This window comes from Tachyglossus aculeatus, chromosome 2, assembly GCF_015852505.1.
Source record: "Tachyglossus aculeatus isolate mTacAcu1 chromosome 2, mTacAcu1.pri, whole genome shotgun sequence".
Lineage (NCBI taxonomy): Eukaryota > Metazoa > Chordata > Mammalia > Monotremata > Tachyglossidae > Tachyglossus > Tachyglossus aculeatus.
This window is the reverse complement of record NC_052067.1, coordinates 125,736,231-125,750,193: the sequence shown is the minus strand read 5'-3', so window position 1 is coordinate 125,750,193 and position 13,963 is coordinate 125,736,231. Positions and strand designations below refer to the sequence as shown.

General features: G+C 40.5%; 1 protein-coding gene across 2 annotated transcripts in view; it reads right to left on the bottom strand.

Moving 5' to 3' along the window:
* The window catches only part of PIBF1 (progesterone immunomodulatory binding factor 1), a 332,641-nt gene that overhangs the window by 155,260 nt on the left and 163,418 nt on the right, over positions 1-13,963 (bottom strand). For both annotated transcript variants that reach the window (XM_038741731.1, XM_038741734.1), the window contains one exon: positions 3,419-3,584. In XM_038741731.1, the coding sequence (XP_038597659.1) occupies positions 3,419-3,584 (166 nt within the window). The remainder of the gene's footprint in view (positions 1-3,418; positions 3,585-13,963) is intronic.

Sequence of the window (13,963 nt, the reverse complement as noted above, 5' to 3'; positions counted from 1 at the left end):
CACCATCTAGAAGAGAATGCTTGATTCCTCCAAATCCCATTTCAAGTCTCCCATGAATAGTATTAGCCAAATGAAGTTTCCTAACACCTGTGCCACGGCACACGTACTGCACTGCCAGAAGCTACTTCGAGTCTTTTCTTCCTCTGCCGTTTACCCAAAACATAGACACATGAAAAAAGGAAAATTTAAGATAGTAAAAGGAAGAGGGGATCAGATGGAGGAAGAGTTGGGAGAAAAATGAACTGGGATGATGTGGGAAAGCTGGACCTTCGTATGAACTTGGTGCATAAATGAGCAGGCAGAAACTATGGGTATTTACCAACATGGATGAGGAAAATAGATACGGTAAGGCAGACTGAGAACATTTTTTTCCCTCCAGTCCAGTCTCTTCTTTCTGCTACCATGGGCTTTGAGAGTAGGGGCAGTGAGGAGACAATAATATGCACACTGGTAGAAACATCCAAGGGTTAGTCAGGTTTTCTCTTAGGTTTTTCCCAATTTAGAAGGCACGATGCCATCACAGCTCACACTGCCTATTCCTCCCAATGTCGGTAAATGGTACACACATAGCTCATTAAAAGTTGTCACAGTAGCCAGCTTGAAAACTCAGATAAAAAATGTTATGCTTTTGTATTATCACACATATACCATGCTTGTCACCTTTAGACAGATACTAAATCTCTCTATTAGGATTTTTACTTCAGTACGCAAACTTCATCAATCACACGTAACTGTACTTTTTGCCTGAATGTTCCCTGTTTTCAACTCTTAGTAGGAATGGGATGTTCCTTTTGTCCAAAAGGTTGCTCTTAAAGGCTTTCAAATGCTATTTTATGAAGGAAGCTAAAAGCCTCTTTTCTGATGTTCATTTTAAATGAATTTATGTATAGGGTGGGGTGTGTGTGTGTGTGTGTGTGTGTGTGTGTGCATATATGTACTGAGAATTTAGAACCATAGAAAAGAGCACTTTGCTTCAAGTTGCACTTTTCAGGATTATGTTGCTAATCTATAATGAAGAAGGTCTATACGGATTACTTGGGGTTTGCCAAACACTTGCCCTTGCAATGTCATAAATGTCATAAAGCTGAATTTAAAAAAAATCTCAAAGAGAGAAAGATATGAACTCTACAAAGCAAGAGACGGTGAAGGCTTAAATGATGTCGTGCATCACGAAGAGACTAAGAGGAGACAAAATTCTAGTGGCAAGTACTAAAAAGGCTTTCATTTATTTTTCTCCAAGTCCTTACGACTTGGGAGATTGTCTTTTTAATTTTAACATTATTTCTTAATTTTACTCAATCGGTGAACTACTGTGACTACTGTGATTTATGAAACCAGACCTGTTAGTGAAGAAAAAGTACAAGCAAGCACTGTTAATTATTTTTCTTTTTCATTTCAGTAGTCATAGTATTTATTAAGCACTAATGTACGCAGATCCCTGTACTAAGGACAGGGAGAGAATGCAGTGGTGGGAATCAGTGTACTATGTCAGAACATTTTCTTGTATTTGGGGAGGTAGAATAAAGAAACAGAGAGATGAAGAAAGGAGGTAATGTTGCTTAGTGGATAGAGCATGGGCCCAAGAGTCAAAAATACCTGAGTTCTAATCCTGGTTCTGCCATTTGTCTGCTATGTGACCTTGGGCAAGTCAACTAACTTCACTGTGCCTCAGTTATCTCATCTGTAAAATGGGGATAGACTATGAGCCCCATGTGGGACAGGGACTGTGTCCAACCATCAGCTTGTATCTTTCCCAGAGTTTAGTACAGGCCCTGGAGCTTAACAAATACCCTAAAACAAGGTCACATCAAGTGGCTAAGAATATACTAAATGACAAAGGCTGATGTAAGAAAAAGATCTTCACTTTCAAGAGATGAAATGACGAACTTTAAGGGATCCTTGCTCTTTCATTCTTTGCACAATTCAATGAACTGGGGCTGCTTTGACTTCCTTCAAACTACCTATTTCTGATGGAGGCCAAACTGGATCAATGGTGACACAAGAAACAGAAGACACATTTATTTATATCTTAGCCAATATTCTGGGTGAGTATATTTCTATTCAGCTTGACTGTCATATTAGTATTCTATAGAATGGAATTTTCAGTTGATATCATCATTAGAAAAAAGTACAAAATTGATGGGATGAATTGTTTGAAATCAGTTATATAGCCTTGTGGAAAAAGACCTAAGTCTGGAAGAGGACCTGGGTACTAATCCCAGCTCTTCCACTGGCCTACTCTGTAACCTTGGATTAGTCACATAATATCTCCATTCTTCAGTATCCTCATTTGTGAAATGGGAATTACATCCTATGCCCTCCTACCCTTTGAGCCCCATATAGGACAGGGTCTGCGCTTGACCTGATAAATTTGTGCCTACCCTAGTGCTTGGCCCTTAGTGAGCACTTAACAAATATCATAATATTTATTATCTTTATGAGTAATTTAGAATATATGAAAAGCTCTGGGTGAGGGGCCATCGATTTTGGAAGAAGTGTTTTTATTTTGTCCACTGGGTATTTATCCATGTCCTTTATGCTATTTTAATAATAATAATAATAATAATAATAATAATAATGATAACGGTATTTGTTAAGCGCTTACTATGTGCAAAGCACTGTTCTAAGCTCTGGGGGGATACAAGGGTGATCAGGTTGTCCCACGTGGGGCTCACAGTCTTAATCCCCATTTTACAGATGAGGTAACTAAGGCACAGAGAAGTAAAGTGACTTGCCCAAAGTCACACAGCTGACAACTGGCAGAGCCGGGATTTGAACCCCTGACTTCTGACTCCAAAGCCCGGGCTCTTTCCACTGAGCCACGCTTCTTCTCTTTAATGTTTTATTGTTTCATTGCTCCTGATATGTCTGTCTCCAGGCCTCTCCCCATCTACATTCATTGATTGTGAGTCCTTCACAGACATAAAATATGGAGAAAATAATCAAAATAAATGATTAAATGTATAACTGAATGAACATACATTCAAAAGTGAATTGGTATAAGAAAGTAGATAAATGAGAAGCAGTGTGATGTAGTGGATAGAGCACAAGCCTGAGAGTCAAAAGGTCACGCTTTCTAATCCTGGCTCCGCCACTTGTCTGCTGTGTGACCATGGCAAGTCACTTCACTTTTCTGGGCCTCAATTACCTCACCTGTGAAATGGGGATTCAGACTGTGAGCCCCATGTGGGACGGGGACTGTATCCAACCCGATAAGCTTGTATCCGCCCCAGTGATGAGAACAGTGCCTGACACCTAGTAAGTGCTTAACAAATACCATTATTATTATTATTATTATTTACATGACATAATGTAAATGTACTTTTCCCATGAATTACTTGGGCAAAGTATTATTAAACTAGTAGAGCCATTCTTTAACAAATTTTACGTCACAAGAAGTCGGCTTTGAAAACGATACCTCCAATTTTTTCTGATATTTTTCACATTCCAGTTGACACTGTATGAGGTTTCTTGATGTTTCTTCTTGTACAAGTTGAACACGCTCATTCTCAAAAGATTTTAGTTTACTCTGATGAAGAAATTCAGCCACTTTGCTTTCGGCACTGAGTTGTAGTTGCCGGTACCTGAAAGAGTCACCACAGTCAGTGGTTTTGGAATCCTAGAGGAATGCAGTCAAATCATTCCTATCAGCACACAATCTCTCGTCCCCTCCTTTACACACACACAATGTTTCGACAGTACATTGTGTCCACTCAGCCATAATTTTCTGATATTCATTCATTCATTCAATTGTATTTATTGAGCGCAGACTGTGTGTACAGCACTGACACAATCCCTGCCCACAATGAGCTTACAGTCTACAGGGGAGACAGACATTAATATAAATGAATAAATTTCAGATCTATACATAAGTACTGTGGGGCTGGAAGGGGGATGAACAAAGGGAGCAAGTCAGGGTGATGTGGAAGGGAGTAGGAGAAGAAGAAAGGAGAGCTTAGTCAGGGAAGGCCTCCTGGAGGAGATGAGCTTTCAGTAAGGCTTTGAAGATGAAAAGAGTAATTTTCTGTCAGATAGGAGGATGGAGGGCATTCCAGGCCAGTGGGGGAGAGGTCGGTGGTGAGATAGATGAGATCGAGGTGTAGTGAGAAGTTTAGCGTTAGAGGAGCAAGGTGTGCGTGCTGGTTTGTAGTAGAATTGTGAGGTGAGGGAGTAGGGGGCAAGGTGATTGAGTGCTTTAAAGCCAGTGGTGAGGAGTTTTTGTTTGATGAGGAGGTGGATGGGCAACCACTGGAGTTTCTTGAGGCGTGGGGAAACATGGCCTGAACGTTTTTTTGTCAAAAAATGATCCAAGCTGCAGAGTTAAGTATGGACTAGAGTGGGGAGAGACAGGAGACCTTCTCTGTTTAAGCCCCCTTTTTCCTCTTCTCCCACTACCGTCTGTGTCCCCGACTTGCTCCCTTTATTTCTGTCCCCTCCCAGTCCCCTAGCACTTATGCATATATTTGTAATTTATATTAATGTCTGTCTCCCCCTCTAGACGTTAAGCTTGTTGTGGACAGGGAATGTGTCTATCGTTGTATTGTACTCTCCCAAGCACTTAATACAGCACTCTACACACAGTAAGTGCTCATTAAATATGATTGAATACATTGATGAATGAATTGTACAGCGGAAGTGCTCAATAAATACCACTGATTAAGCGATTGGTTGACATGCCAAGGCAGGGTCACCAGGCCTCGACATTTCCCTCCAGTAACCTTCGCCCGTTTCTCCTGGTCCCAGGTTTGGTAAGCAGTGGTGACAGGGTTAGCAGATCCAAAGGGAAGAGACCCTCCTAGAATAATTCAAACGATGTTCATTTGAAGGCTCACCATTGTTATTGGGCTTGTGACCTACCAGCCCCAGGACTCCTCAGGATCAGCAACATGGTTAGGAGTCTCTGAGGAACCCTTCTCATGCTCCTACCGTAAGGATAATGAAGCCCTTATAGAACCCCGAAAGGCCTTCCACATTGCAATAAGGGTCCCAGGTCTCCTTACTCCCTGTGGGTACCCTCCTCTCAGTATATCATTTCCCATGAAATCATGACAAGAAACAGACATAGAAAATGATGTCCTTGCAGTATCTTTGTCACGCTATACGATCACAGTGTGAGTTGCAGCTACTAGAAAAGCAGCCTCTCATCCTTAGTCATTCAAGCCACCGAAAAATATATTGTTAAGCAATAATTCAACAATTTAAAGTTCAAATGGTAGTTCTGTTTGGATGCCCGACATACTGTGCTTGCCGTAGTACGGTATTTATTGTTTCCACCAATATTACAAAGTGGTTTAAAATGCTGGCGCTTTCCGCCCTACTTCCCCCATTCTAAAAGACTCTTCATGCCAGTAAATTTAGTACTCTGAAACCCAAATCTGACGTGCCCTATTGCTGGCTACTTTCGTAAACCATACTTTCAAATTGGGCCAAACATACTTGATTTAATCTTCTTTCCACATTAACTTATAGAAGGATGGCCGGTTATGGAAATGTCACAGCCATCTTGTTCGAAGTCTACATTTACAGGCTTTTCTATTCTTGAACTCGTTACAGCAGATCTCTCAAAGCAACCAATTCAGCAGCTTGTATAAGCTCCATCAGATGTGTTTACTTCAGAGTGGAATAAAGTATGACGACAACTAAATTGATTTCACAAGCATTCTCCGCCTAAGTATCCACTCTAATAGGGTTCGAAATAGAATAGTAATTTCCAAAGCCGTAGATAGGTTAGGGAAATAAAATTAGATGATGAACAATTGATCATCTAGTGAAAAACAATGCTGATAGAGTACCTTTAAAACAATGTTTTTTCTCTTTTTAACAAAAGGCTATAAACAAAAGAAGGGTCTTCTATTGGGCAATGTTTATTTTGTTTAGTCTTTCAGTTTGCAGACAGCTTCAAAAAAACAAACATTAACCATGGACACAATAAATTTGATTTAATATCCAAAAACCCACCAGGCAGTGCATTAGTTTACTAATGAGAAATTATACATAAATTATATTTTATATTTGGTTTGCAGAAGTCTGCTTTGGGGCAGAACTGGAACTTTCTTTAAGGCTTCTTGTTTCAAACCTCACTTTTTTATGCCGCAGAGCTCCATTTCTTGGTTTCTACCACAATTCCCTATTTTGAAAGGAGGGAATGGTATACAATATACTCAACTTTGATCATTTTGTGAATAGAAACAATATGCTATGTATGAGAGCAGAATTTATAATTAAATATGAAGCCTTAGAGTAGGTGGTCAAAGCTACCATTTTTTGAGACAGTAAGTGGGGAAATAATATCGATGCTCTTTGGCAGCACTTACTGGTATGTTCCGAATTACTGTGCATTTCTTTTTAATATTACTCAGCGTTTCTATACAGCTAAATGGTTCCAAACCGACCCCACTTCAAATGGCAACAGGAAACACGTACAGCCGGTCAGGTGGGGGGAACCAAAACCTCACTTGCTGCCATTAGTACCGTAATGCATTGTTAGAATGGACTGGAAAATCAGGGAGCATCTTCGGCCAACATCGGTCTAGATTGGTCACTGTAGAAACGGCTCTGAGTGTGTGCGTAGTGATGGAATGGGTGAGCCCTATGCCTCCCGTTTTCCTTAATGCGAGGTTTCATAATAACTTGATCATCACATTATAGGACAGCTGAGTGTAACTACCCCATAAAAAAGGAGCCAATGATTTCTTTCACAAATCTCCCTAACTCCACAGGAGTTGGTTTTTCAGAATCAGACAGAGAACAATGAACTACTCTACTAAAAACCTCCACCAAACTAGATTGGAAGATCAATGTGGGTAGGGAATGTGCCTAGTAACTCTGTTGCACAGCACTGTCCCGAGTGTTTAGTAGAATGCTCTGCACATAGTAAGCGCTCAATTAATACCATGGATTGATTGACTGATTCCCCTTTTTATCTGCCCACTGAATGCACAGCACTGTACTACGTGCTTGGGAGAATACAATACGAAAGAGTTGGTAGACACATTCCCTATTACCGATATATACATAAGAGCTGTGGGGCTAAGGGTATTATGTTTTTATGTCCTTATGTTAATATTGGAACACACTAGCCCCCTGCCACGCCGGAGAAATATAATTTTTGGCATCTTAAGAATCAAAGGCACAAGGGGACAGTATTTCCACATTGCACTTTTTTAATTTGTTCATTCATTCAATTGTATTTACTGAGCATTTACTGTGGGCAGAGCACTGTACTAAGTGCTTGGAAAGTACAATTTAGCAACAAAGAGAGACAATCCCTTTCCACCACGGGCTCACAGTCTAGAAAGGGAGAGACAGGCATCAAAACAAGTAAACAGGCAGGAAACACATCAATTGCTTGTTAGACAAGTGTTAACTCCCAGGCTGACTTTTTACCTAAAAGCTTGAATGGTTTTTAGTTTTAATGATTTTTTAAAATGATGCTATACAGGTATTTCATTGAATTAGATGAAAATGTATTAGGAACATTTAATTAAGCCAAAAGAGATGGCAAATAAAAGATTAGCTGAATTTGGTTTTGATGAAAGGGAGAAATCTGAAGAGGAATTGGTAAAATCCCCAAGAGCCTCCATGGCAGACTACCTAAATGAAGATGGTCTATCCAAATTGAAGCCAAAAGATTCAGGCAAAAATAGAAAGAGAAACCAAGCATAGAAGAACATTAGTGGATACGGACTATACATTCAGAATTTAGAATTAAACCGAGTCAGGAGACATGAGAGAAAATTCCAGCCTAAACTGTACATAAACAAAGACCACTCAAAGTGAAAGTTTGCATCTGAGTACCTTTAGATTCAACAAAATAATCTGACATCGAAAGAGGGAGTATTTAAAGTGCTAATTCACTGAGACTGTTGACACTTTGCTAATCTAAACAAAACAATACAAACAGTTAAACAGGGCCTAAAGGGACAACTTGGGGAGGCTGTTTTTAGAGGACTCAAGGCAGACATACGAGTGCAAAACAGAACCAAAACCTGACTGTGAGGGGAAAAGGGATTCTTAGACGCAAAGCTTGTATTTGCCACACCACATTGTGACTGTTTCTTAACAATAACAACTGTGGTATTTGTTAAGCAACTACTATGTGTCAGGCACTGTATTCACCACTGGGTAGATACAATATAAGCAGATTGTTCTGATTGATATGGACACAATTTTTTAATATTTTCATTTCTGTCATAAACAGGTGATGCTGATATATAAAACTGGGGGTGGGATAAAGTTGGGAACATACTTTAAGTTGAATAGAGAGAGTTTCACGGACTAAGGGAAAGGGATGATGACGAGTATTCCTTTCTTTTTTTACAGATGAGGAAAACTAGGAAAACAGAGGTGATTTGCTCACGATCCTCCAGCAGGCAAGTGGCAGAGCCAAGATTAAAACCCAGGTCTAGTGACTCCCAGTTTTTTGCTCTTTGTGCTCTTTACTGTTTTCCATCCACTCATTCAATCGTATTTACTGAGCACTTACTCTGTGCAAAGCATGTGAACTACATAAGAGAAAAAACATCAGCGAGAGTTGGACCTCTGGTTCCCCTTGGGTTGGATGGTCCATTCATACTATAGCTCAGGAATCTTTACTGTTTCCTCTTACACCTTCATTTTGGTAGCTGGTTTTAGAGCCTTGCTTTATATGTATATAGATATATAATATATATTCAATACATATATATTCAATTCAATACCTGTTCTCTTTCCTACTTGTATAATAATAATAATAATAATGGTATTCGTTAGGCACTTAGTACGTGCAAGCACTGTTCTAAGCACTGGGGTAGATACAAGGTAATCAGGTTGTCCCACGTGGGGCTCACAGTCTTAATCATTATTATTATTATTAATAATAATAATCCCCATTCTACAGATGAGGTTACTGAAGCACAGAGAAGTTAAGTGACTTGCCCAAAGTCACACAACTGACAAGTGGCAGAGCTGGGATTAGAACCCATGACCTCTGACTCCCAAGCCCGTGCTCTTTCCACTAAGCCACGGATATATACATATATATCAATCAATCAATCGTATTTATTGAGCACTTACTGTGTGCAGAGCACTGTACTAAGCGCTTGGGAAGTACAAGTCGGCAACACATAGAGACAGTCCCTACCCAACAGCGGGATCACAGTCTAGAAGGGGGAGACAGAGAACAAAACCAAACATACTAACAAAATAAAATAGAATAGATATGTACAAGATAAATAAATAAATAAATAGAGTAATAAATATGTACAAACATATATACATATATACAGGTGCTGTGGGGAAGGGAAGGAGGTAAGATTGGGGGGATGGAGAGGGGGACGACGGGGAGAGGATAGAATGGTGTGTTAGTGAGAAGAATAATGATTATACTTGTTAAATGTTATGTGCCGACCAGTGTGGTCTAGTGGAAAGATCATGGGACTGAGAGTCAGAGGACCTGGGTTCTAATCTAACTCTGCCATTTACCTGCTGCGTGTACCTGGGTAAGTCACTTAGCTTCTCTTTGCCTCAATTTCTTCATCTGCCAAATGGGGATTCATTCGTTCATTCAATTGTATTTATTAAGCACTTACTGTGTGCACTGTACTGTACTAAACGCTTGGTAAAGTATTTACAGCAATAGTGACAATCCTTGCCCACAACAAGCTCACAGTCGAGAGGCGAGAGACAGACATCAATACAAATAAAACAGACATCAGTATAAATAAATAAAATTACAGATATATACATAAGTATCTCTGTGGGGCAGGGAGTGGGGGAAGAGTAAAGAGAACAAGTAAGAAGATGAGGAAGAGTGGGGCTCAGTCTGAGAAGGCTGCTTGGAGGAGATGTGCCTTCAGTAAAGCTTTGAGGGGGTGGGGAGTAATTGTCTGGAGCATATAATAATAATAATAATGGCATTTGTTAAGCGCTTACTGTGTGCAAAGCACTGTTCTAAGCGCTGGAGAGGATACAAGGTGACCAGGTTGTCCCTCGTGAGGCTCACAGTCTTAATCCCCATTCTACAGATGAGGGAACTGAGACACAGAGAAGTGAAGTGACTTGCCCAAAATCACACGGCTGACAAGTGGTGGAGCCGGGATTTGAACCCATGACCCCCGACTCCAAAGCCCTTGCTCTTTCCACTGAGCCACGCTGCTTCTCGTAGGAAGGGAGGGAGGGGAGGGTACTCCAGGCCAGGGAGATAGGACAAGGGGCAGGAGTGACGTGTGTGGTTTCAATACCTGTTCTCCTTCCTACTTACTGTGAGCCCCATATGGGACATGATTAACTTGTATCTACCTCAGTGCTTAGTACAGTGCTGGGCACATAATAAGCATTTAACAAGTACTACAATTATCATTATTACTATAATTATCACTATGCAGAAGCAGCATGGCGTAGTGAATAGAGCACAGGATTAGGAGCCAGAAGGTCAGGGGCTCAAAATCCCGGCTCTTCCACATGTCTGCTGTGTGATCTTGGGCAAGTTACTTCTCTGGGCCTCAGTTACCTCATCTGTAAAATGGGGATTGTGACTGTGAGCCCCAGGGAAGACAGGGATTGTGTCCAACCCGATTTGCTTGCATTTGTTAAGCGGTTACTATGTGCAAAGCACTGTTCTAAGCACTGGGGGGGATACAAGGTGATCAGGTTGTCCCACGGGAGGCTCACAGTCTTCATCCCCATTTTACAGATGAGGGAACTGAGGCTCAGAGAAGTTAAGTGACTTGCCCAAGGACACACAGCAGACATGTGGCGGAGCCAGGATTAGAACCATGACCTCTGACTCCCAAGCCCGTGCTCTTTCCACTGAGCCACACTGCTTCCATCGACCTCAGAGTTTAGTCCAGTGCCTGGCACATAGTAAGCATTTAACAAATACCATAATTATTATTATTATAATAAACACTATACTTAGGCCTGGGGTAAATACAGGGTAAGTAGGTGAGACATAGTTCCTGTCCCACAGGGGGCTCATAGTGTATTATTATTAAATGCCGTCTAGTCGTTTCAGATTTATAGCGACTCCATGGATATACTTTCTTCAGAACGTCCTATCCTCTGCCATAATCTGCAACCATTCTAGTGGTTCTGCCCTTATCATTGTTATGGTCCCTACCCATCTAGCTGCCAGTCTGCCTCTTCCACATTTTCCCTGAACTTTTCCTAGCATTTGTGTCTTCTCTAGAGAATTAGTCCTCCTGATTATGTGTCCAAAATATGCTAATCTAAGTCGAGTCATTTGACCTTCCAAGGACCAGTTCGGTTTAATTTGCTCCAAAATCCATTTGTTTGTCTTTTGGGCAGTCCATGGTATTCGCAAAAGGCTTCTCCAACACCAGATTTCAAAAGAATCAATGTTCTTTCTATCCTGTTTTTTCACTATCCAGCTTTCAGATCCATACATTGTCACTGGAAACACCACAGAGTTGACAATTTGTATTTTTGTGGCAATTGTTACATTGTCACATTTCATGACTTTTTCCAGGCTCTATATAGCAAGTCTTCCTAACATTTTTCTTGGCATATTTCTTGGCTACTAGTCCAGTGCTTAGAACAGTGCTTGGCACATAGTAAGTGCTTAATAAATGCCATCATTAATTAATTAATTAATTAGTTCCTTTCTTACTGTCGATCCCAGGAGAGAAAAATTGTCAACTATTTCAATCTTCCCTCCGTCCACTACAAATGAGTTAAAACCTCCAATTATCATGATCATTGTTTTCTTGACATTCAAATATAGGCCCATCTTTTTGCTCTGTTTCCTAACGTTTAATAATAAATCCTTCAAATTTTCTTCACTTTCTGCTAGTAGGGTTCTATCATCAGCATAACGAAAGCTGTTTGTATTCCCTCTTCCAGTCTTTACTCCCCGTTCGTCTTCATCCAATCCAGCTTCTCTCATTAGGTGTTCACTCTAAAGGATGAACAGATGAGGCGATAAGATACATCCTTGTCTTACACCCTTATTAATGGGAAACCAATCTGTTTCTCCATATTCTGTTCTTATTGTAGCCTCCTGTTTGTCATTCAGGTTCCATATTAATGCAATTAAATGGTCCGGCATGCCCATTTTCCTTAATGTGCTCCAGTGTTTCTCGTGATCCATGCTGACAAAGGCCTTACTATAATCAATAAAGCACAAGATGAATTTCTTTTAATATTCTCTTGTCCTTTCAATCATCCAATGGCATCAGCAATAATAGCTCACGTCCCTCGCCCTTTCCGGAATTCTGCTTGGACATCGGGCAACTTGCGTTCCATGTAGGTCTTCATTCGACTCTGTATAACTTTTAGCAGTACTTTGCTGGCATGTGATATCAAGAAAACCGTACGATAACTGTCGCGGAATATTATAACAGCATAGGTAAAGAAATGGAAGTCAATAACAAATGTGGCGGACGAGATCACTATTTCAAAAGATTAAGGAAATTAAGGGGAACATTTCCTCCTCGGATTGGCTTTGTCAAAAGCAAAGATGTTTAATGATGGTACCAGTGGAATCAAACAGAGATGGAAAGAATACACACAGGAACTATACCAGAAAGATAGCGACAGACAAGGAGTATTTGAAGACGCTCCTTTTGAATTAGAGCCGCTCATCATGGAAAGTGAAGTTAGATCAGCTTGACACTGCCTCGCCAAAAATAAGGCATCTGACTTTGATAGGCTCTTATTGAGGTGTCTCAGGCAGCTGGAGAGGAATCGGATAAAGTCCGTACCATATTATGTGAACAGGCATGGCTACTTACTCAATGGCCATCTGCCTGGAAGAGATCAGTTTATGTTCCAATACTGAAGAAAGAAGACAGAGAAACAGCGTCGCTCAATGGAAAGAGCCCGGGCTTGGGAGTCAGAGGTCATGGGTTCAAATCCCACCCAGCCGCTTGTCAGCTGTGTGACTTTGGGCAAGTCACTTCACTTTTCTGTACTACCCAAGCACTTAGTACAGTGCTCTGCACACAGTAAGCGCTCAATAAATACGATTGATTGATTGATTGATTCTCTGGGCTTCAGTTACCTAATCTGTAAAATGGGGATCTGTAAGACTCTGAGCCCCATGTGGGACAACCTGATCACCTTGTATCCTCCCCAGTGCTTAGAACAGTGCTTTGCACATAGTAAGCGATTAACAAATGTCATTATTATTATTATTATTAAATGCTCACAGTGTAAGGGACTGTGAAATGGACTGAGATATAAGTTAAAAGAAAGAATACAGGTAATGATAATGGTAAATTCAAAAAACAATTTTTTTTTAAATGTTTGGTGGCTATCATGGAACCTTGGCATTTCTTGTTTGAATTTAGAATGAACTGAATTTTGGAAATAGGATACTCTCATTAGAAGTGTGCAGTCACTAGCAGAAGAAATTTGAGTGCTCTCTCTATTCAACTTGTATGTTCCCAAACTTTATCCCACTAAATATCAGCCTCACCTGTTTATGCCAAAAATGAAAATATTAAAAAATTGCGTCCATATAAATCGGAACAATTGGGATTAATGGTTAGACAGTATTTAAAGGATAGAACCCTTATGCTACAGAATCCATGCTTCGTCACCCCTAATCCTTCCTCTGCCTCTGAAGCCTGCTTCTTTTCTTGGGTCATAAAACATCTGAGTCAACCAAGAATGTGAGAGAAGGAAGAGAAGTTGCAGGGAGGGGAATCAAGAGATGAATGCTTTGGGGAAACAGGAACTCAAAAATTGCCTGGGACTTGACCTCCTAGACAATGAAAAGCCAGATTCGGATGCAAATTATAGGTAAATGCATATGTAACCCTCCTAACTACTTGTACTAGGCCTTTGGAAAAACTCAAATGGATGGCAAAGATAAAAACACTTTATGTTAACGTACATTTTTTGTTTCATTGTCACTGAGTTGTAAGATTACAGAGCTGGAAGAGCACTTCCATTTATCTTCAGGCCACAATGCTTGAGGTGTGGCCAGGCTAACTTCTACTTGTTCAGGTGATTCAGCTTA